Here is a 24,669-nt window from a genome sequence, read left to right as displayed (position 1 = left end):
ATCTTCTGCCTATATACGACCTTCAGAGGTGTTCTGCCTGAGTAAACGTAAAGAGGTCTTCTGCCTAGAGAAAAACTTAAAAAGAGAAGACTTAAAGTGATCTTCTGCCTGATGTCTTGTGTTTGTAGAAAACCTGGAGCGTTTTTTTTTTTTGCCTACAGAAAAGAGGAGATCTCAAGTGGTCTTCTGAAATATGCAATATTTACTCTATGTCTAGGGGGACTCAAGATGCTTTCTATTGATAGAAGTACACAGGAGGTTAGCAGAAAACCTCAAGATAGAATTGATAGAATACCTCTACAAGATTTTTAAATCTCTTCTCTCTATAGAAGTCCTTAAGAGCCCTTTTTTGCATAGAAGACTGCAAGATCCATGATTTCTTATATCTATAGGAGATCTCAAGAGCTCTCCTGTTTATGACAGATCTTAGTTAGTCCTTTACCTACAGAAGACAACAAACAATTATTTTTCTCTATATCAGGGACGAGCTTCTTTGCTTAGATCGTATAGTGAGGGCGCCCACTGAGTTGTTTTTGCATTTGCTTCTCTCTCTCACGTACAGTGTAAATGAATGAAAACAAACAAAAACATAATGTGGTTGTTGCTTTTTTCACTCATACGTTCATACATGTCTTCGCTTTGGTTGTATTTCTGTGGTCGTCGCTGCTCTATATAGAGAGGACCTTAAGGGATCCGCTATCTATAGAAGACCTCACGATCTTCTGTTCACAGAACAGAGAGTAGTCCTTTTAGGTATTTTTTGGGAAGGTTTAGTTTTTCAACTGATTGACAATTAATGAAATAGCCAAAATGTCCACTTCACACACACACACATAGTGTCACTTTCTACTCCGTATATTTGAATCTTCATATAATTTTTGACCTTAAAGTTCCTGTGAATAAATTTGTTTGATGTGTATGCATCCCATGTATAATGAAATTTTTATAATAACATTTTTGAAACAACTAAACCGGAATATGTTTCCATATGAAAATGGATATGCGATACAAGAAAAATTTTCAGCATTCAACACATGTATATACAATACATATGGATTTTTTTATTGTTTAAGGTAAGGTACTACGTCCTGGAATGGTCCATTAACTGACACTATACTCTATTTTCTTAATTTTTATTGACAAACAAATGGTGCTGAGCATATGCATATACCCGCTGTCTTTACAGATTTTCTAACCTATACATCTAAATGAAAGCTTTTCTACATTTAGTCTTTTGTGTTTACTTCATCTTTATCATACATATAAACCGGTTAAATTTTCGAAGCATTATTGTTCTTAGCTTTAAACCAAGTTAATCACCATTTCTATCCTTGTTCCAACAATTTTATCTTGTCAAGTACCTGTAACCAAAATTTACCCCAAAGATTTATTTATACAAAGAGATTAATGGTAGACCACCAGCACACCACCACCACAACCCAGTAGCTCCACAAAGATATAACCACTGTTGCTTCTTCCTTTTTGTTGTTGGTTTATTATTTAAGATTTATATTAATATTTATTTTACTTAATTAAAAATTACAAGAGCACAAAAAATACATAAACGTTTGTGTTTTTTATTCTAGCTAGACCTCACTTATTTTGTATAGAAAAACAAACAAAGATGACAGGAAAATTATGATGATAGAACGAACGAGCGAGCGAACGTGTATGAAAGACGAAGAACAAAAGAAATGACGATTAGTAGTTAAACTTTTTAAAATAAATTAAAACAAAACAAAAACGAAAAAACGCTGACTTAATGTACAAAAGAAATATGCGGCAGAAGGCTGCTGGCGGTGGGAATTATTTACATGTGACGGGTGTTGCCGAAACCACCATGACCAGATTGGGAGGCACCCTTGTTGTAACCCATTTGCAAGTTAAGTTCAGCATTGTGGGCACGCAACTGTTCTTCGGTGAATTCGCGAACATTCTTTTCGGCCATTTTGGGTCCCAATGTTGGGCCAGTGAATTCAGGATGGTGTTGGGTCTAAAATGATTAATTGATTAGCTTGTTTGTTTGTATAAAAGCAAATGGTTACACTTACGGTACGTCCCAAAGAGTACAGGCACAAAGTAACCTGGGGAATATTACGACGTTCAAAGAGATCAGCAGTTTGGAAAATTTCTTCTTCTGGTACACCGTACTTCTTGATGGCAGCCTGGAAACGTTGAATGTTTTCCATCAATTGGAAATTGGTACCACGTTCTTGGATCTTCTTGACGGAACCGGGAGCCAATTTGTTGATCAATTTGCAGAGGACAATACCGTCCTTCAAGATATCTTCGTATTGACCGGCGGGTACCTTTTCACCCAAAACATCGAAGATCCAGTTCAAGACTTCTTGTTCTTGTTCCTTGTTGCGGGGCTAAAAAGAGAAGAGGGAAGAGGATTATTAGTTTTTTTATTTCTTTCAAACACAGAACAATATTAAAAAAATAACAATTTATATTTAAAGAATAAAAGAATTGAAAAGAACTGTACTTAATCTTTTAAGGCAGCAGGAACTCTTCTTAGAGAGGAACAGATGCTTCCCGTAAAAAGAAACAACTACTCCTATAAAAGAGAAAAAACAGGACCTCTTATAGACGAGCAGAGCTCCTTTTATAGAGAACAGACCTCAAGACCACTACAGTCTTCAAAGACATCTTAACGTCTTCTCTAGACAGAAAACTTCTGGACGTTTTCTACAGCAGGAAGACTACTGAAGGTTTTATATACACAGGCGACCTCTTGAGGTGTTCTGAAGAGAGAAGGCCTGTTGAGGTATTCTATAGACAGGGGATATCTTGAGGTCTCCTGTAGACGAAAAACCTTTTGATATCTTCTATGGACGGAGACCCCTTGATATCTTCCAAGACGGAAGACCCCTTGAGGTCTTCTATAGACAAAAAACTTCTTAAGGTCTTCTATAGACAGAAGACCGCTTGAGGTCTTCTATAGACAGAAGACCTCTTGAGGTCTTCTATAGAGAACAGACCTGTTGCAGTTTTCTATATGAACAGAAGACCTCTTGAAGTCTTCTGTAGACAGAGGACCTCTTGAGGTCTTCTGTAGACAGAAGACCTCTTGGGGTCTCCTTTAGACAGAAGACCTCTTGAGGTTTTCTATAGAGAACAGACCTGTTGAAGTTTTCTATATAAACAGAAGACCTCTTGAAGTCTTCTGTAGACAGAGGACCTCTTGAGGTCTTCTATAGAGAGAAGACCTCTTGAGGTCTTCTTTAGATAGAAGACCTCTTGAGGACTTTTATAGCAGAATAACTCTTGAGGTGTTCTGTAGACAGAAGACCAATTGAGGTCTTCTTTAGACAGAATACCTCTTGAGGTCTTCTATAGACAGAATACCTCTTGGGGTCTTCTTTAGACAGAAGATCTCTTGAGATCTTCTATAGACAGAAGACCTCTTGAAGTCTTCTATAGACAGAGGACCTCTTGAGGTCTTCTATAGACAGAAGACCTATTGAGTTCTTCTATAGACAGAAGACCTATTGAGGTCTTCTATAGACAGAAGACCTACTGAGGTCTTCTATAGACAAAAGACCTCTTAAGGTCTTCTATAGACAGAAGACCTCTTGCTGTCCTGCTTCTATAGATAGAAGACCTCTTGAAGTCTTCTATAGACAGAAGGTCTTTTGAGGTCTTCTATAGACATAAATCATCTATTCTGTAGACCGAAGACGTCTTGAAGGTTTCTATAGACAGAATACCTCTTGAGGTCCTTTATAGACAGAAGACCTCTTGAGGTCTTCTATAGACAGAAGACTTCTTGAGGTCTTCTATAGACAGAAGACCTCTTGAAGTCTTCTATAGACAGAAGACCTCTTGAAGTCTTCTATAGACAGAAGACCTCTTGTGGTCTTTCATAGACAGAAGACCTGTTGAGGTATTCTATAGACAGAAGACCTATTGAGGTCTTCTATAGACAGAAGACCTATTGAGGTCTTCTATAGACAGAAGACCTATTGAGGTCTTCTATAGACAGAAGACCTATTGAGGTCTTCTATAGACAGAAGACCTCTTAAGGTCTTCTATAGACAGAAGACCTCTTGCTGTCCTCTATAGACAGAATACCTTTTGAGGTTTCTATAGACAGAAGACTTCTTGAGGTATTCTATAGACAGAAAACCTCTTGAGGTCTTCTATAGACAGAAGGTCTTTTGAGGTCTTCTATAGACATAAATCATCTATTCTGTAGACAGAAGACGTCTTGAAGGTTTCTATAGACAGAATACCTCTTGAGGTCCTTTATAGACAGAAGACCTCTTGAGGTGTTCTATAGACAGAAGACTTCTTGAGGTCTTCTATAGACAGAAGACCTCTTGAAGTCTTCTATAGACAGAAGACCTATTGAGGTCTTCTATAGACAGAAGACCTTTTGAGGTTTCTATAGACAGAAGACTTCTTGAGGTATTCTATAGACAGAAGACCTCTTGAGGTCTTCTATAGACAGAAGGTCTTTTGAGGTCTTCTATAGACATAAATCATCTATTCTGTAGACAGAAGACGTCTTGAAGGTTTCTATAGACAGAATACCTCTTGAGGACCTTTATAGACAGAAGACCTCTTGAGGTGTTCTATAGACAGAAGACCTCTTGAAGTCTTCTATAGACAGAAGACCTCTTGAGGTCTTCTATAGACAGAAGACCTCTTGAAGTCTTCTATAGACAGAAGACCTCTTGAGGTCTTCTATAGACAGAAGACTTCTTGAGGTCTTCTATAGACAGAAGACCTCTTGAAGTCTTCTTTAGACAGAAGCCCTCTTGAGGTCTTCTATAGACAGAAGACCTCTTGAGGCCTTCTATAGACAGAAGACCTCTTGAGGCCTTCTATAGAAAGAAGACCTCTTGCCGTGTTCTATAGACAGAAGACCACCTAAGGTCTGCTATAGACAGAAGACCTTTTGAGGTCTTCTATAGACAGAAGACCATTTGAGGTTTCTATAGACAGAAGACTTCTTGAGGTCTTCTATAGACAGAAGACCTCTTGCTGTCTTCTATAGACAGAATACCTTTTGAGGTTTATATAGACAAAAGACTTCTTGAGGTCTTCTATAGACAGAAGACCTCTTGCTGTCTTCTATAGACAGAAGACCTCTTGAGGTCTTCTATAGACAGAAGGTCTTTTGAGGTCTTCTATAGACATAAATCATCTATTCTGTAGACAGAAGACGTCTTGAAGGTTTCTATAGACAGAATACCTCTTGAGGTCTTCTATAGACAGAAGACCTCTTGAGGTGTTCTATAGACAGAAGACCTCTTGAGGTCTTCTATAGACAGAAGACCTCTTGAGGTCTTCTATAGACAGAAGACCTCTTGAGGTCTTCTATAGACAGAAGACCTCTTGAGGTCTTCTTTAGACAGAAGACCTCTTGAGGTCTTCTATAGACAGAAGACCTCTTGTGGTCTTTCATAGACAGAAGACCTCTTGAGGTCTTCTATAGACAGAAGACCTCTTGAGGCCTTCTATAGACAGAAGACCTCTTGAGGCCTTCTATAGACAGAAGACCTCTTGCCGTGTTCTATAGACAGAAGACCACCTGAGGTCTGCTATAGACAGAAAACCTTTTGAGGTCTTCTATAGACAGAAGACCATTTGAGGTTTCTATAGACAGAAGACTTCTTGAGGTCTTCTATAGACAGAAGACCTTTTGAGGTTTCTATAGACAGAAGAATTTTCAGGTCTTCTATAGACAGAAGACCTCTTGCTGTCTTCTATAGACAGATGACCTCTTGAGGTCTTCTATAGACAGAAGGTCTTTTGAGGTCTTCTATAGACATAAATCATCTATTCTGTAGACAGAAGACGTCTTGAAGGTTTCTATAGACAGAATACCTCTTGAGGTTTTCTATATACCGAAGACCACTTGCGGTTCTCTATAGATTGAATACCTCTTGAGGTCTTGTATAGACAGAAAATCTCTTGAGGTCTTCTATCGAGAGAAGACATCTTGAGGTTTTCTATAGACAGAAGATCCCTTTGGGTTTCCTCTTATAGAGGAGCATTAGCAAAGCTCCTCTCCTAGAGGAGCATTAGCAAAAGCTAGAGGAGAATTAGCCTCTTTTATAGAGGAGCACTAGCACTTCTTTTAGATGAGCACTAGCTCCTCTATAAGAGGAGAACTAACTCCACTTATAGAGGAGCACTAGCTCTAATTATAGAGGAGCAGTAGCTCCTCTTATAGAGGAACATTAGCTCCTCGTATAGAGAATTCCATTGGTTACCGACCAGAAAAAATTTTCAGGAGAAAATTCTAACATTATATTCCTCTATATTATTAGTAAATTCCATAACAAAAATTTAAAATAAATTTGAAAATCCTCCATGTGAAATATTCCCAAAAAGTCGCCAAAAAGCAATACAAGATACATTAAAATATCACGAACACCAACAACAAATCATAAATGGAATTGTGGCAAATTTCATTGACATAGTAAAATATTTCTATGACATTGAAATGAAGCCAAAAAAACTAAATTTCACAGCGAGAAAAAATGAAGAAAATAATAAATCGCTACGTTGTATTGTTTCGGTTTTTTTCTCGTTGGCATTTCTGGAACAATTTACATTACATTTTTGTGCTAGATTTTTGGTAATGTTTTTAGAATTTTGTTTTTCATTTGGTTTTGTATTGGGGTTGGCTTCCTGGCCAAACACCAAACAACCACACACACATGTATGCATATATATTGTGTGGTGATTTTTTTTATTGCCAACGTATTCATTCTCCTGTTTGTTTTGTTTTTTCGAAAGTTTAAAATCTGTTTAATTTAATTAAGCCAATTGGCTAAATGCCAGAGACCTAAACATTGCAATCACCCGAAAAAAACTGAAAGCAGAACGCCCACCACTACGCATAGCCAACGACGAGTCAACCAACCAGTCAAATATGTTAGTTTATTTCTAAAAACCGGACACCACAAAACAATGAAAATAAATAAATGAACAAAATTGCAAAGTGCAGCAACAAGCATCACATCATCCATGAAAATAATGCAAAGGAGAAAAAATAAAACAGCGAAATCATGTCATAAACTTGAACAGAAATGTTGAGTTGCTAAAAAAATATTTCGCAAATTTTCTGGATATTTAGTTTCACTTGTTTAGTTTGAAATTGTTGTTTATTCCAATAAAAAATATTTTTTATTAATTTAAAATTTATAGCAAAATTTATGCTGCGAGGATAGGCAAGACAATACATATTACAATCAGCTTTGATTGGTGGAGTATTTCAGCCATATAAAACTTCTCGAAACGTGGTGGCGAATTGTGTCCGACATGTCTGCCGTTTCCTCTCGTCAATAAAAAGGAGATCCCCTATTAGAGACTTTAAATAAATCGCGCTGCTCTCCTTAATAAGATAAATACCCTCCCCGTTTCTCTTCGAACATGTTCGTGTACAGAATTTTCACTTCTACAACATTTTCTTTGGTTCGATTTAGATAGGGCTTGCGGTCTCGAAGCAAAATCGTGAAAAACTAAAAACACCAAAAAATGTCAACTTGAGTCGTGATTTAATTAAAAAGCGCTCCGGCGATTTTTTTTGTTTTTTTGATTCTTCCCATCTATGAATATTGTAGTTTCAGAATCCTCAAAAACTTCCTAAGTGTAAGCACCTTCCATTTATAGTTGTTTCAAGAGCGCCGTAGGGAATGTCGGCTTTGCCGACAGAGATATACCCTCAGCCTGTGTGAATTGAAAAACCAAAAAAAAAAAAAAAACGTATGCAGTTAGATAGTTGTCAGAAATGTGGACCTATGCATTTGCTGACAAAAATATGGATTTAGAATAAAGTTCAAAAGTTTTGCGTTGGAGGTATCTAAAGGAATGGACCGATTCCTCCCGACATTTCAGTTGGTCACCATATAATTTACAGCTTTTGGACCATTATATCAGTAAGCATGAATTTGTCTACGAAAAACTTAATATCGCTGTAAACATGGCCACTAGGAATACCTTCGGTAAATATTTAAAAAGCATCTTCGGACAGACGCCTCACCGCACTTAAACAAAAATGTTGAACATTTGTGTGGGTGGTAGCCTAAGGAGAGGAGCGATAGGGCCCACTTTTGAACATAAACTAAGTTTGGACAAAATATTTCGAGACTCAAAGATTGGTCCGAATCGGTTGCTCCATTTATGAGATATCGTTCGTACCATTTTAGCGAATATTTTCGAACATTTGTGTGGGAGGTACCAGAAGGAGTGGACGTATAAGCACCATCTTCGAATTTAATCTAATATTCGAACAAATATTACGATATGCAATGTGTAGACCAACGCAGTATTCGGTTGGAGGGTTGTCGTGCGTATCAGCCAATACACATGCTGGCAGTAGGAGTTGTTTGTTTAATTTCCTCAAGAAGTATGGAATTGTCCCTCAAAAACGTTATACCATCGTAATAGGGGACTTAAGTGCAACCTATTGCAAGAACTATCAAAGCGATTCCGGAGGAGGTCTTAAACTGCACTTTTCCGAAATTTTGTGTGGGAGGTAGCCGAAGAAGTTGCCATATATAGTCCATACTTTTACCTGTCTCGTAGAAATATTACGACGTGCAAAGTATGGACCAAATCATTTACTGCCTTCGAGAATTATCGTGCGCAAAATTTTAATGTTTTTAGCTTTTGTAGCGGAGGTATTTGAAGAAGTGGACCGATATGGTTCATCTTCGAGCTTAAACTAAATTCGTACAAAATATTACAATGGCCAAATTTTGGATCGAATGGGCAGATTCGTTTGAGAGATATCGTGCGCTCCAACCACTGTACATTAGTGCTATAACCAAAAAAATACCACCACATAGCCGTGTAGAGCATGGAAAACTATTATGAAATACGGTGTTAATACGGTGTTACAGTGTACATGGTGCCATATGTGGTTTTTAAACGTTTCGGACTATTTTCTCAGGAAGTAGGGACTTGGTCCTGATGAAATTTGTACCGTCGTATGGGGGCGGCGAATCCATGTTGCTACAAGAAAATCAAAATGATTCGCGAGCAGGTCCTAAACTAAACTTTTTCAAAATTACGTGTGGGAGGTACCCGAAAGGGTGGACCCATTATGTACATATTGGAACCTTATCTTAGTCTGGTTTCACGTTGTGCGAAGTATGGACCAAAGTATGGTTTCACGTTGTGCAAAGTATGTACCAAATCGAGTTATCGTGCACACAAATTTTTTGAACATGGAGGTATCGGACATTTAGGTACCGGAAGTAGTGGACCGATATAACCCATCTTCGAACATAAACTAAGTTTGGACTAAATATTACGAAAGTCAAATTTTTAACCGAATCGGTTGATCCGTTCGAGAGTTATCGTGGGCTCCAGCCTGACAGACAGACGGACGGACATGGCTAAATCAACTAAATCATAGGGAACTCAAAATACTTAATTAGGTTAAATTAAGTTTGAAAGAAATTTTTGAAAAAGTTTGAGAGTTATCTTGCACACTAGGAAAAAAATATGCCATTGGAACAAATAATGCCATTTTAATGGTTTCCGCTAGGACAACCTACCGAAAAATTTTTCAAAACGATGCGATTAGTGCTCCTAATCTTCACTTTTTCCGAATTTTGTGTAGGAGATACGCGAAGAAGTGGACCGTTATAATCCATATTCCAACCTGACACATGACTGGATGAAATAATACGATGTGCAATGTTTAGACCAATCAGAAACTCCCTGTGAGAGTTACCTTCCGGATTTTCCATTTTAGTTGGTGCCGTCGGGGTTTCTTGGAGTTTTTAGGCCATTATCTTAGTAACTATAGACTTGTTGCACTTGATGTACAACATATGGACCAAATCGATTACTTCCTTCGGGACCCATTGGTAAAATATTTTGAAGTGAAAAATTTGGTTCGAATCGGTTGATCCGTTCAAGAGTTATCGTGCGCACCAGTCAGACAGACCGACGGACATGCCTAAATCGACTCCAAATTGTCTGAAGCGAATTTCATCCAAACATGAAACCTTCTGGTAAAGTCCACAAATGCAGACACCTCCGGATTTTTGGTATTCTCAAGGGGTTTCGTACATTTTTTGACTGAACTACCCGTAAATTGAAATGTTATGTTCCCTGCAGTCACGAAACTCCCCCACCAAAATAAAAAGTACCTTTCGAATACCGATATCTTGAGGATTTTAGATACATTTTTTGACCGAACTACCGGTAATTTAACACTTTAGGTTAACAGCGTTCCCAAAACGTATTCACTAAAAATTGACAACTTAGCTCCATTATTTGGTATATCCACCATATACGAGGGGCACTAAAAAACCTTCTGGCCTAGGCAAAACGCAGAGTCGCCAGGCGTCATTTGAATTTTTTTTCGGAAAGTTTGGCGGTTTTTAGCCTAAGCGTGCTCTGGACAGTTTGACATGCGACCATGTGTTGGGTTGTTTTCAGTGGCCTGATTGAGACACCCCCAAAACATTGTTTTTTGAACGCTTTAAAGCACCTTCTGGCGACGAAAATCGTTGATCACGCCTTTTTTTCTTAATGTGCTGCAATCAAATGAAGTCATTGAATCCCCAGTCAGGACTGTACGGAGCATGACCCATCAATTCCACGTTTTGTCTGGTCAAACAGGCCCAGTTTTGAATCGAAATGTGAGAGCTCGCTTTGTTATGATGCCGAACGATTCGTCTTCAATTGTTCGTTTTTCGAATTTCTTAGGAGAATTCAGGCAAGCAAATTGTAGTGTAACATTCAGAATTAAGCGTCCTACATTTCTCAAGCCGTATAGTCGCCACACGGTCAGTTTTGGCGAAAAAAACAGGCGACCATTTTCTTTGAAGGCCTTCTTCCATGAACAACTTTCGTTGGATTTGGCTCGCTGTCGAAGATTCAAACGGTCGATTCCTGTTTTGTTTGTGGCTCCTAAGACAAGGATCCAAAATTCGTCGTTTGTGGTGATCTTATAAATGTCGTTCGAAGCATCGTGATTGTTTTTGTTTACAATTTCTTAGCACAACTCCACAAGAGCCTTTTTTGAGAGATTGACCAATTTTGCTGGATCTAGCGAGAAAAATCCGTTTTTGCGGCCACGTGTTCATACAATATCAAATCTTATTTGATGGAATAAATGTCCAAGGATGTCTCTATCTCACGGTATATAACATGGCGATTTTGTAGCACAACGGCCGATTTTGTTCGACCCTCATGACCATTGTTTTTTTTGTAAGTGTCGGCCACGATTAGATTCATTAAACCAGTTTTTATACCCTCAGCATTTATGCTAACGAGGGTATGTATATACACTTTCATACGGGCAAAATGTGACTCATCGAAATAATGGTTTTAGACCCCAAGTATGTTTGGACGAAATGTGTTTCAGACAATTTGGAGTCGATTGAGCAATGTCCGTCCGTCTGTCTGTCTGGCTGGCTGGAGCGCACGATAACTCTCGAACGGATAAACCGATTCAGTTCAAATTTTGGCTTTCGTAATATTTTACCCAAACTTAGTTTAAGTTCGAAGATGGGCTATATGGGTGACGTAGGGGATGGAAGATACCAAGGAACGGTCCTGACCGGTTTTAACATGGCAAAGCCCAGGATTTATCTTGGTCCCTCTTTCATCCCAAGTGGACACTGACCTCCCCGTGGTGTCACCTGGGGAACTGCCTTTAACACCCGTTAAAGGTAGTGAGCTAACATGTGCCGCGCGTTCACCCATAAGAACGTTAAAAACTTGGGTTTGGGCGTCGGGTTAGTAACCCTCCCCTAGAAAAAAACAGCCTACTATGAAAAAACGAAAGAAAAGAAAAACAAACCCCTCTAAAGTTGACGAACCCCGCAAACGTTTTAAGGACCATGATCTGCGAATCTGTACCTGGAATGTTCGCACTCTTTATAGAGAAGGTGCAGTCTTCGCATTGGCAGACGTACTTGGAAAGTACAAGACCGATATTACTGCCATACAGGAAATACGATGGATTGGGAAAGGCGTCACAACAACACCTAAAGGTAACGCACTGTATTATAGCTGCCATGACGTAAAGCATGAGTTTGGTTGTGGATTCGTAGTTAGTCGAAGACTAAAACATCTTGTATCCAGCTTCACTCCAGTGAATGAAAGACTTGCTGCAATTCGAATAAAAGCTAAATTCTTCAACATCAGCTTTATTTGCGCTCATGCTCCCACTGAAGAAAAGGATGAACAGACCAAAGATATATTTTACGAGCGCTTAGAAGAAACATATGACCGTTGCCCTGCCCATGACATTAAAATCATTCTAGGCGATTTTAATGCCAAAATTGGAAAGGAGAATATCTTTGGCCCAACAGTCGGGAAATTCAGTCTCCACAGTGAAACATCTGACAATGGTATGAGACTGATAGACTTTGCAGCTGCAAAAAAACATGGTAGTTAGCAGTACCAGATTTAATCATCTCGATATTCATAAGGGCACCTGGCTGTCTCCAGATCAGAAAACAAGAAACCAAATTGATCATGTTGTGATAGATGGAAGACATTCATCGAGCGTGTTGGATGTACGATCGTTCCGAGGCGCAAACATTGATTCGGACCACTACCTTGTTGCAGCAAAGGTACGCACCCGCTTAAACGTAGCAAACAAAGTACGAACAGACACAACACGAAAGTTAGACATCGGTAAGCTGCAATCACAACAGATAGCCACAGCATATTCCACTCAACTAGCCCAATTGCTTAATCAAAGCCCTCCTCATCCCGATAACATATCAGCGCAATGGCAAAGCATTGCCCACTCCATGCAAACAGCCGCAAAATCCATACTTGGATACCAGAGACCTCCACCAAGGAATCCATGGTATGATGAGGAGTGTCGTGCTGCCACCGAAGAGAAAAATGCGGCATATAAGGCTACTTTACAATCCGTAGCAACGCGTAGCGCACGAGAGAGATACAGGGAGAAAAGGAGAGAGGAGAAACGTCTTTTCCGCAGGAAAAAGAGAGAGATGGAAAAGCGGGAGTGTGAAAAAATCGAGATGTACAGGAGCCAGAATGAAGTCCGAAAATTCTACCAAAGAGTCAAGCATCAAACTGATGGCTTTGGTACAGGCACATCCTCCTGTAGAGACCAGCAAGGTAATTTGGTAACTGATACAGATAGTGTACTCAGGATATGGAAAGAACTTTTTTCAAATCTGTTGGTATCCAATAGCAGCGAAGACGACGAAGATACCACAGTCCCAATCCCAGAAGATGGTATTGAATGTATACCGCCCAGCCAAGATGAGGTAAAGACAGCAATAAATCGGCTGAAGAATAATAAGGCAGCAGGGGCCGATGGCTTACCAGCCGAGCTGTTCAAAACCGGAGGCGACACGCTGATAAGGTGTATTCATCAGCTAGTTAGCACCATCTGGCAGGAAGAACGAGTACCCGACGATTGGAACCTGAGTATCCTGTGCCCCGTCCACAAGAAGGGAGATAAGACTGTATGCTCTAATTATAGGGGCATAAGTCTACTCCCTATTGCCTACAAGATCGTGTCAGGGATATTGTGCGAACGACTAAAGCCAATGGTCAACGAGATTATTGGACCATACCAATGCGGCTTTAGACCTGGCAAGTCCACCATTGACCAGATATTTACCCTGCGGAAAATCCTGGAGAAGACCCAAGAGATGCAGATCGACACCTACCACCTTTTTGTCGATTATAAAGCAGCCTTCGACAGTCCGCTGCGCTCAAAGGTATTCCAAGCCATGTCTGAATTTGGTATTCCCGCAAAGCTCATCCGGCTTTGTAAAATGACTTTAACTGACACGAGGTCCTCAGTTAAAATAGGAAAGAACCTCTCCGAAGAGTTTGGTACCAAAAGAGGTTTCAGACAAGGAGACAGCCTTTCGTGTGACCTCTTCAACATCCTGCTAGAAAAGGTTATACGAGAGGCAAACGTCAAAAGAAGTGGCACAATCTACACCAATAGTCACATGTTACTTGCTTATGCTGATGATATAGACATCATGGGTCGATCAGTAAAAGAAGTAACTGATACCTTTATAAAAGTCGAAGGAGAATCTGCTAAAGTGGGTCTGGCGGTAAACGGTGAGAAGACCAAGTTGATGGTGTCGACGCGCAATGCGTCCATTGAGCTCGGACCGACTGTGGAAGTTGGTTCCTATAATATTGAGGTAGTAAAAGACTTCGTCTACCTCGGCACCTCCGTCAACACAACAAACGACATCAGTTGTGAAATAAAAAGAAGAATTGTATTGGCCAACAGATGCTACTTTGGATTAAGTAAGCAGTTTAAAAACAAAGCCACATCTCGTCAAACAAAAATAACGCTCTACAAAACACTGATACTACCCGTGCTGATGTATGGCTCCGAAGCCTGGGTACTTGCGCAAGCAGACATGGCAGTGCTTGGTGTGTTTGAGAGAAAAATTCTTCGAAAGATCTACGGACCAATCTGCGTTGACGGTGAATATCGACGTCGCATGAACCACGAGCTGTATCTGCTATACAACGACATCAATATTGTTAAACGTATCGAGATGCAGCGATTGCGTTGGCTAGGCCATATCAAAAGAATGAGCGATGATGAACCCACTAAAAAGGCGTATGAATACATGCCACATGGCGGTGCACGCAGAATTGGCAGGCCAAGGAATAGATGGCGCAAACAAGTGGATGATGAGATGACAAGGCGCGGTATTCCAGAGAGCAAAGCAACAAATAGAGAGGAATGGAGATCTCTTCTTAGTTCGGCCTATAGAACAAATGTTCTGTAATGGGCCAGCTAAGTAAGTAAGTAAGATGGGCTATATCGGTCCACTCCTTCCGGTACCTCCCCCAAAAAAGTTCGAAAATGTTCGGAAAATTTGTGCGCACGATAACTCTTGAAGGAAGTAACCGATTTGGTCCGTACTTTGCCCATCGTGAAATGTGTACCAGACTTAAACAAGTTTTCAATATGGACTTAATCGGTCCACTACTTCGGGTACCTCCCACACAAAATTTCGGAAAAGTTCAGTTTAGGACCTGCTCTCGAATCGCTTTGATTTTTGTTGCAGCAACTTGTATTCACTGCCCCCCATACGACGGTACAAGTTTCATCAGGGGCAAGTCCACACATCCTGAGAAACTAGCCCTAAAGGTGCGAAAAACCCCTATGCACCGTGTGTAGTGGTTGGAGCGCAAGATAACTCTCGAACGGATCTACCTACTGAGTCGGTCCAAAATGTGGCCTTCGTAATATTTTGTGCAAACTTAGTTTAAGTTCGAAGATAAGCCATATCGGTCCACACCTTCAGATACCTCGAATATGGGCTATATTTGTTTTGTTCAGTCCTTCGCTTTAAGGCCTGTTCTCGAATTACTTTTTTTGTTGGCGCATCTTGCATTTTCTGTCTCAATTACGACAGTAAACGTTTTTTCAGGGGAAAGTCCATACTTCTTGAAAAAACCGCCCGAAAGTTGTAAAAAAATCCCCTACTGCTTAAAAAAAAATCCCCAAAGCTTACTTTACGAGTATGTTCAAATTTGGGCCCTATCTGTGCAATACTTGGGGTACCACTCATACAAATGTTCAACACATTTTTGTAGTTGAGGGTCTGTTGGAGGATTTTTGGACATTTTTACTGAAGGTTTCCCAGGTGGCTCGATATTATGCTTTTCGTAGGCTATTATTGGACAAAAGCCCTATCTATCGATATTCCCCGCAAATTTTTGAGCTTTAATCCAATCCATATTTCTGTCGGTTCATACGCCCAAACATTTCATTTTTTTGGAAAAAAAGTATTTCAATCCACACAGGCTGAGGGTATATCTCTGTCGGCAAAGCCGACCAATGTTTTTTTACTTGTTCTATGGGAAGTCAATAGCCCCAGAAGTATGGGCCACGAAATGTTCCAATATTTAGGAGAACTCCTTTATACAACTTCCACACTGAAGTACAGTGTAGTCTAGGTTTTTACTTCAGTCTTTGTGTTCTCTATAATAACGTTATAATTTTATTTTACACTTCAATTTGTCGCGGGTTCTTGTATTGTATAAAGCAACTATATATTTGTTCGTGGTCTAGAATGGCTGCGACTCGAAATGACTCCCAAAATTAGACCAAAACAGTTGTTCAGGTATCTCCTCTACAATGTTTCAACAATTTTGGTTTAAATCTACTTTAGTTACACTTCTTGGATCGCGTTGCAACTTGAATATTTAGTCATGACTACTTCTATATATTGTAATAAGTTTGTCGAATCGTTGCTTAAATTTTTCCAATCTGTATCCATATAAAATTACATTTGTATGTGCCTCCTTTCCAACTCTTCCATTGTAAACTAAATTTCCAAAAAATCTGTCTATGATATTATGCTGCTCTGCTTATTATTGCTATCATCTGGATTCTATTTAAATTCTAATTATATTTCATTGTAATTATATGTATTAGCCAAACTAAACCCAAAACCTTTTAAATTTTATACAATAGACCTGAAGTGGGTTTAACAAAAAAAAAAAAAAAAAAACTCGATGCTGTCGCAATAATTTGCGGTTTATCCCCTGTTATTCAATTTCAGTGTCTGGCAAGGTGGTAGAGTAAACATGCCATGTTCAAAAGGGGATTTCAAAAGAGCCCATAATGTAAACGGGCAAATAAGATATTATTTTTGTTAAAGAGTCAAGTGAAAAATAGGATTTGTTTTTTTTTATTTTTTTTTATTTATGTTAGGTTTAAAAATGTTCTTAAATTACTATCCCTCCACTACCGCTCTGGTGACCCTGCATTACTTTTGAATTCCACAGAAACAACAAAAATAATAATTTTTGTACATTGTACATATTTTACCACAAATGTCGTTCGCCTTTGTTGTGTTGGGGCAATTATTTAGTTATTGAAATTAATTTTTATTGAAATTCTAATTCGAATTGTTTATATTAATTTCATATAGCACAAGTGCATTCTAAACATATTTAGTGTACTTAATATTTGTAAGCTATGGTCATGAATTATTGTTCGATTTGGTGTGGTTAGATCCTTAGCCTGTAATATTTGAAATTATTTTAAGATAGAAAAAAACTATATAAAATAAATAGCTAATTTACGGTCATAGTTTTAGGAAACGTTGTAGCACGGACTGAAATCAGTATTGGTATTGATATTAAAACTATAAATGTATGTGTACTTTTTTCAAGACCTAAAATTTAAGCTTCTTGCTGCCTTACACGACCTTAGTTAAGCCTTTCCAAAACTTCGTATTTGGTCTTCTCAGGCTTTAATAGATGTTTTTCTTATGGGACCCTATATAAGTGTAATTACCGTGTAAATAAATTGATTCAAATTTTTAAAAACAAATGTTTAAATAATTGTAATTTTTTTAATTCCTTTCCCTGGAATTATTAAAAAATACCATAATAATCCAAGGTAATAAACAAACTAGTGGGCGTTTTATTTTATTTATTTTTTTTTTTTAAATCATTTGAAAATGCTTAACACCAATGGTGTCACTGCCATGACAACAAGAACTTGGCCATCACTGTTTGTGCTAAGCCCCCTAGCAGCTATCCAACCATCCATCCATCCAACTATCCGTCCATCCATCCACAGGCATAATGATTGATGGATTTTTGTTGTGGCGACAAGTGGTCACAAGCACTTGACATTTGTATTTTTCAATGCTATCGAAAGTTTTTTCTCTGTTTCTCTGCATGGCTTTGGGCATAACAACACACACAGAAAAAAACAAGAATTATATCCGTACACAAAAACCACTAAATTGCCAAAAACAATATTCATCTATTAATTCAAACAAACACACACACGCCTAAACCTACAAAAAAAAAAAACACTGATAGGCGGCATTTACAAATGGCAAATTGTGAATGTTCTAAAATGCCATAGAAACTATATTTTGTGTGATACTCGGATGAAAAACATCAAAGTAAAAAAAGATTCAAAACAATACTATAAGAATTGGATATTTTGGTATATAAAATAGCTCAGATCGGAGGAAACCTTTGCAGTAATTTATTTGATTTTAATGCTATAGTTATTCCATCTTATTTAGAAGAGCTATGATAGATTGTCGAAGTCAAATACATTCCTAAATAATAACTCCCAATTTTGTTTACCGAGTCACTTGAAAAATTATTTGGAAATACATTCTCTGATCTAATTTGAAATCTGAGTACCTTTACACTGGTTTAGGATCCTCATTTCGACCCACTTAGTGCTTATACAAAAGGTCAATGCCCTTTATATTTCATTGGGGTGCTACACCCATAGAGGTGCTCACTTTGTCTATGATTCTCAGTTATCGATTGTTCAATCATCAACCTTGGTTTTTCAGGATAATTATATGTGGTTAGAATAGGAAGTAGTCTAGGATTTAACATGGTGCGGATACTTCCTAAGAATGCGGATACTTTCCAATGGATTATAGCGTAGGTTTAGTAACTCATTCCAACACACAATACCCTTATTTAAGCACTTAGGAAATACGCAATGCGTCTAACTGGAACATTGGTATTCGAAATACATACATATGTTGAATGTTGACAAATTCATTAAAATTTCAGGAACTCACAACACAAAGAACTATATGAATATTCAAATATGCAGAGTAGAAAGTGGTAATATGTTTGTGTGTGTGTGGTATGGGCATTAGGGTTATGACTTTTTGGCAATTTTTTTCAAAAATGATTTCCTGTAGTGAGAATGAATGAACTTTTGCCTATTTATGCATAAAATAACATTCACCCCATTTTATTATAAAAAAAAACACTGTAAAAAGGTTCAGGTCTTTCCTAAGAGAAAGAAAAAAAATTTTCTAAAACAATTTCCCGTTGCACGAAAGAATGACCTTCTATAGACAGAAGACCTCTTGAGGTCTTCTCTAGACAGAAGACCACTTGAGGTCTTCTATAGATAGGAGACCTCTTGAGATCTTCTATAGACAGAAGACCTCTTGAGATCTTCTATTGACAGAAGACCTCTTGAGGTCTTCTATAGACAGAAGACCTTTTGACGTCCTCTGTAGACAGAAGACCTCTTGAGGTCTTCTATAGACAAAAGAACGCTTGAGGTCTTCTATAGACAGAAGAACTCTTGAGGCCTTCTATAGACAGAAGACCTATTCAGATCTTCTATAGCCAGTAGAACTCTTGAGGTATTCTATAGACAGAACACCTCTTAAGGTCTTCTATAGACAGAAGACCTCTTCTATAGACAGAAGACCTCATGAGGTATTCTATAGACAGAACACCTCTTAAGGCTTTCTATAGACAGAAGACCTCTTGAGGTCTTCTATAGACAGAATACCACTTGAGGTGTTCTATAGACAGCAGACCTCTTGAAGTCTTCTATAGGCAGAAGACCTCTTCAGGTCTTCTATAGCCAGAAGACCTCTTCAGGTCTTCTATAGCACGAAGACCTCTTCAGGTCTTCTATAGCCAGAAGAACTCTTGAGGTCTTCTATAGACAGAAGAACTCTTGAGGTCTTCTATTGACAGAAGACCTCTTGAGGTCTTCTATAGACAGAAGACCTCTTGAGGTCTTCTATTGACAGAAGACCTCTTGAGGTCTTCTATAGACAGAAGACCTCTTCAGGTCTTCTATAGCCAGAAGAACTCTTGAGGTCTTCTATAGCCAGAAGACCTCTTCAGGTCTTCTATAGCCAGAAGAACTCTTGAGGTCTTCTATAGACAGAAGAACTCTTGAGGTCTTCTATTGACAGAAGACCTCTTGAGGTCTTCTATAGACAGAAGACCTCTTGAGGTCTTCTATAGACAGAAGACCTCTTGAGGTCTTCTATAGACAGAAGACCTCTTGAGGTCTTCTATAGACCGAAGACCTCTTGAGGTCTTCTATAGACCGAAGACCTCTTGAGGTCTTCTATAGACCGAAGACCTCTTGAGGTCTTCTATAGACCGAAGACCTCTTGAGGTCTTCTATAGACAGAATACCTCTTGAGCTCTTCTATAGACAGAAGACCTCTTGAGGTCTTCTATAGACAGAAGACCTCTTGAGGTCTTCTATAGACAGACAGGTCTTCTATAGACAGAAGACCTCTTGAGGTCTTCTATAGACAGACAGGTCTTCTATAGACAGAAGACCTCTTGAGGTCTTCTATAGATAGAAGACCTCTTGAGGTCTTGAGGTCTTCTATAGACAGAAGACCTCTTGAGGTCTTTTATAGACAGAAGACCGCTTGAGGTCATCTATAGACAGAAGACCTCTTGAGGTCTTCTATAGACAGAAGACCTCTTGAGGTCTTCTATAGACAGAAGACCTCTTGAAGTCTTCTATAGACAGAATACCCCTTGAGAAGAAAACCTATTGACTTCTGCTATAGAAAGAAGACCTATTGGTGTCTTCTATAGAGAGAAGACCTCCTGAGCTCTTTAATGTACTGAAGACCTTTTGAGGTCTTCTACATACAGAAGCCGTCTTCAGGTCTTCCACAGACAGAAGACCTATTGAGGTCTTCCACAGACAGAAGACCTATTGAGGTCTTCTATAGACAGAAGACCTCTAGAGCTTTTCTATAGACAGAAGACCTCTTGAGGTCTTCTAAAGACTGAAGACCTCTTGAGGGCTTCTATAAACAGAATACCTCTTGAGGTCTTCTATAGACAGAAGACCTCTTGAGGTCTTCTAAAGACAGAAGACCTCTTGAGGTCTTCTATAGACATAAGACCTCTCGAGGTCTTCTATAGACAGAAGACCTCTTGAGGTCTTCTATAGACCGAAGACCTCTTAAGGTGTTCTAAAGACAGAAGACCTCTTGAGGCCTTCTATAGAACGAAGACCTCTTGAGGTCTTCTATAGACAGAAGATCTCTTGAGGTCTTCTATAGACAGAAGACCTCTTGAGTTCTTCTACGGACAGAAGACCTCTTGAGGTCTAATATAGACAGAAGACCTCTTGATGACTTCTATAGACAGAAAGCCTCTTGAAGTCTTCTATAGACAGAATACCCCTTGAGGTCTTCTATAGACATAATATGTCTTGAGAAGAAAACCTCTTGACGTCTTCTAAAGAAAGAAGACCTATTGGTGTATTTTATAGAGAGATGACCTCCTTAGCTCTTTAATGTACTGAAGACCTGTTGAGGTCTTCGACACACAGAACACCTTGTACTGTCTTCTACATACAGAAGCCGTCTTCAGGTCTTCTACAGAAAGAAGTAATCTTAAGGGCTTCTATAGACAGAAGGCCGTTTGAGGTCTTCTATAGACAGACTTTCGATTGAAGTTTTCTGGAGGTCTTCCTTACACAACAGAAGACAATTAGAGGTATTTTACTGAGAGAAATCCTCTTGAGGTCTTCTATAGACAGAACACATTCTGAGGTCTTCTGTCTATTGATGGTCTTCTATACACATAATATCTATTGAGGTCTTCTATAGACAGAAGACTTTAATCTATATGTTGGTGACATCGACAGGCCTTCTGTCTGTAAAAGTTTTCAGTAGGTCTTCTGTCTCTAGAAAATTTTATCTATTGAAGACCTCAAAAGTTCTTCCTTTGAGAAAGGAAACACCTCTTGAGTTATTTTTGTATACAAAAATAAACTTCACGAAGTCCCCAATATACAGAAGAGCTCTTCAGGTCTTATATAGAAAGGACAACCAATCTGAGTTTTTACAGGCAATAGAAGACATGTGGGTCTTCTTTAGAATTAAGATTTTTTGCGGTCTTCCATAGACAAAACACTTGTGGTCTTTTGTTCACAGTAAACCACTTGAGGCAGTTTGTAGACAGAAAACAGAAGTTATCTTGTGAACTTTCATACACAGAAGGAGTATCGAGGTCTACTGTTGAGAGTACAATATCTGTTGAGGTATTCTATAGACAGAAGGTCTCTTGAAGCTTTGCACACACGTGTGACCCCTCGAGGTCATCTATGGGCAAATGACATCTTAATTCCATAGACAGGACACATTTTGAAGTCTTCAATATAGACAGAAGAACTCGTAAGGTTGGTTTTAAACAGAAGACCCAATACAGAAGAACTCTTGAGGTCTTATTCAGACAAAAGACTTTTTGAGATGCCGTGTGAACAAAAAAAATTTGTAATTAATTGTTCGTTAGAAATGTTCTGTTCTTCCATAGACAGAAGGCGGTTCAATCCCTGGCCAGAACATGCTGGCTTAAATTTCCTGAGTATTTCCACCATGAAAAACTTCTCTATAAGTGGTGTCGTAGGACACACCATTCGGAATCGGCGATAAAAGGTAGTGGTAGGTCCATATCATTGAGTCAATATGAATCGGCGTGCATTCTTTGATATGAGAGATGTCTCCATGTTCCCTTCGGACTGTATAGAAAGAAGGCATCATTATTGACAGAATAACTATTATGCTTTTCCATAGATAGACGACTTCTTGAGGTCTTCAATTGACAGCTCACGAAGATCTCTTGATTTATTCTATTCACAACAGAGGACTGTTATGAACAATAGAAGACTCTATAAGAGTCTTGAGGTCTTCTTCTATACAACAGTAGACGTCTTGCGGCTCTTTGGTGACAATGTTGACAACAGAAGACCTCTGGAAATTCTTAAGTGTACACCAGAAAACCTCTTGAAGACCTTTTGAAGACCTCTTGAAATTCTTAAGTGTACACCAGAAAACCTCTTGAAGTCTTGTATACCCAAGAGAAGACCTTCTGTGTGTGACCTTCTACCCCTGATTCTGGATTGACACAATATATTTAATTTCAATATTTCCAATATTTCACTACATTCACAGCTCGTGCTACAAATGACAACCTTCCGGACATTATGTCGGCCATAATTAATTCAATTTGATATATCATTATTATTTACAAAGTCTATATTTAAATTACTGATTGATAATCTCCACACAAAACCACAACAACAACAATCAGTGTGTCAATCAAAAATAATATTTATCCGATTGACATCAATATATAAAAAATAATAATAATAATTGCAGATAAATTGCAATAATATGCATATTTTTATAAATACGGCTGATAGGAAGGTGTAAATAATGCGATTTAATTAAGTCATGTAAATTGATAAATTACCAAACAAAAATATTGTCATGGAAATGGTGACGAAAGAGAGTGGCTGTGAGTGTATGTCCGGATAAAATGTCAAACATTTTAAATCAAATATCCAATGCAGACATTATTGAATAGCGAATGCCATCCAATGGGCCAAAGGCGAGGGTAGGTATTTCAATAAAAAATGTAAATCTTTGGAACTTTTTTAAAGTTCAGATTTCGTGGGCGACCGTTTGTGGTTAAGCAGTTTTAAAAATTGCAGCACTGTTAAAAAAATATAAAGTTAGCATACAAAATTTTTATTTCAATTTCTTCCATGGATTACGAAAACTTTTAATTTAAAGGAACTACCAGGTTTTTGTTGAATATCTAGTTAGACAGTATTTTTTTTTTTCAAAATAATTATTAATCTCCCATTTTGAATATGTCACTGTTTTTTTTCAAATTGTCATAAATTTCAAATTTTAACTTTGATTTTTTAATTCAATATATCTTTATATCGTTACACAGATTTCACATTTCCATATTAAAAAATAGTTTAAGGATATAATTTTTTAATCCAGTTTTGAAATTATGAATTTTTTTCCAAACTTACAGCCATTTTATATTATTTGTGTTGGTTTTTATTTAATTGGAATTTTTTGGAAAAAAGCTTTCGATGGCTTTTTTGTGTTTAACGTTTGAAATGAAATTTTCAACTGACGTAAAAACGCGCCCAGATTTTCCATTTTTCCTAAGTTTGATGCGAAATGCAAAGGAACATACAAACACACACACACCTATAGAATATCACAGAACATAGCCCACAAACACTTCTACAATATTAGACTCTAGAAAAAAAAAAATACAAACAAAATTTGGTTATAATATTGTTGTTGCTCTTATTCTTATGTTCGTGGGAAAAAATACAATTTACAAAAACAAATATTAAATATATTTGCCATATAATGTTTGAGGCTAAGACAAGCGGGAGCAAGGAAGATAGCAAAACAATGACGTCAATAAAGAGAAGAAAAAAATTAGAAAAATGCCATAGCGGAACAAGGCGTTAAGTGGTGTAGGCGTTTTACATTAATTTGTTGTTCCTCTCTGTCTGTTAATATATATTAGGTATTATAGAGGAAATTCTTAAGTGTAAACAACATACATATAGTTAGCAAGATCACTTAGCGGAAGTATTTGTTTTTCCCACAGACTCCATAAAAATTCTTACACCTTCAATGCCACAACAAGCAAAAAGCGCTTAACGCAAAAAACTAATTTTCAAGTTCATGTCCATTGACCAAATAAAAAAACAACAACATTAAAATGTGAAGATTTTCAAACATTTTCACCTTAATTCAATGTTTTTCTATTCATGTGGTTTTTCCTTCACGTTGTTTTTTTTTTCATTTCATTCATAATCTCTATTAACACTATGTGTCGTTGTGTGTAGATAGAGCCAACATCTTCATCATTCGTACAAGTTGAAGGTTGTTTAATGGCACTGATATGATATGCCGCTGCTGTTCCAACGTGCTCTGCAGCTAATAATGGTGATCTTGTTGGTAGCATTGGTGGTGTTGTTGTTGATGGCGCGTGGGTGCCACCCGCCATATAATTTTCCAGTGGGTGTCTCAAAATGCCTACTACATAGACCAGCAGCCTATTCTAGTGTCACACAAAATGCTGCCAGACAGTCACAACAAAGAA

At 38.2% G+C, this 24,669-nt stretch overlaps 1 protein-coding gene across 1 annotated transcript; it reads right to left on the bottom strand.

Annotated features, from left to right (window-relative positions):
* Nucleotides 1–1,479: 1,479 nt before the first annotated feature.
* On the bottom strand, nucleotides 1,480–23,720 carry LOC141390490 (myophilin). Its single transcript, XM_073963445.1, has 3 exons — nucleotides 23,573–23,720; nucleotides 2,052–2,372; nucleotides 1,480–1,993 (listed from the first exon to the last, which is right to left on the bottom strand). The coding sequence occupies exons 1-3, from the start codon at nucleotides 23,576–23,578 to the stop codon at nucleotides 1,811–1,813; spliced, it is 510 nt and encodes a 169-aa protein (XP_073819546.1). The 5' UTR covers nucleotides 23,579–23,720; the 3' UTR covers nucleotides 1,480–1,810.
* Nucleotides 23,721–24,669: the final 949 nt, after the last annotated feature.

The sequence above is a fragment of the Musca autumnalis genome, unplaced genomic scaffold (assembly GCF_047663935.1).
Source record: "Musca autumnalis isolate F117 unplaced genomic scaffold, ASM4766393v1 scaffold_1, whole genome shotgun sequence".
Taxonomy (NCBI): Eukaryota; Metazoa; Arthropoda; class Insecta; order Diptera; family Muscidae; genus Musca; species Musca autumnalis.
This window is presented reverse-complemented; position numbering and strand designations above follow the sequence as displayed.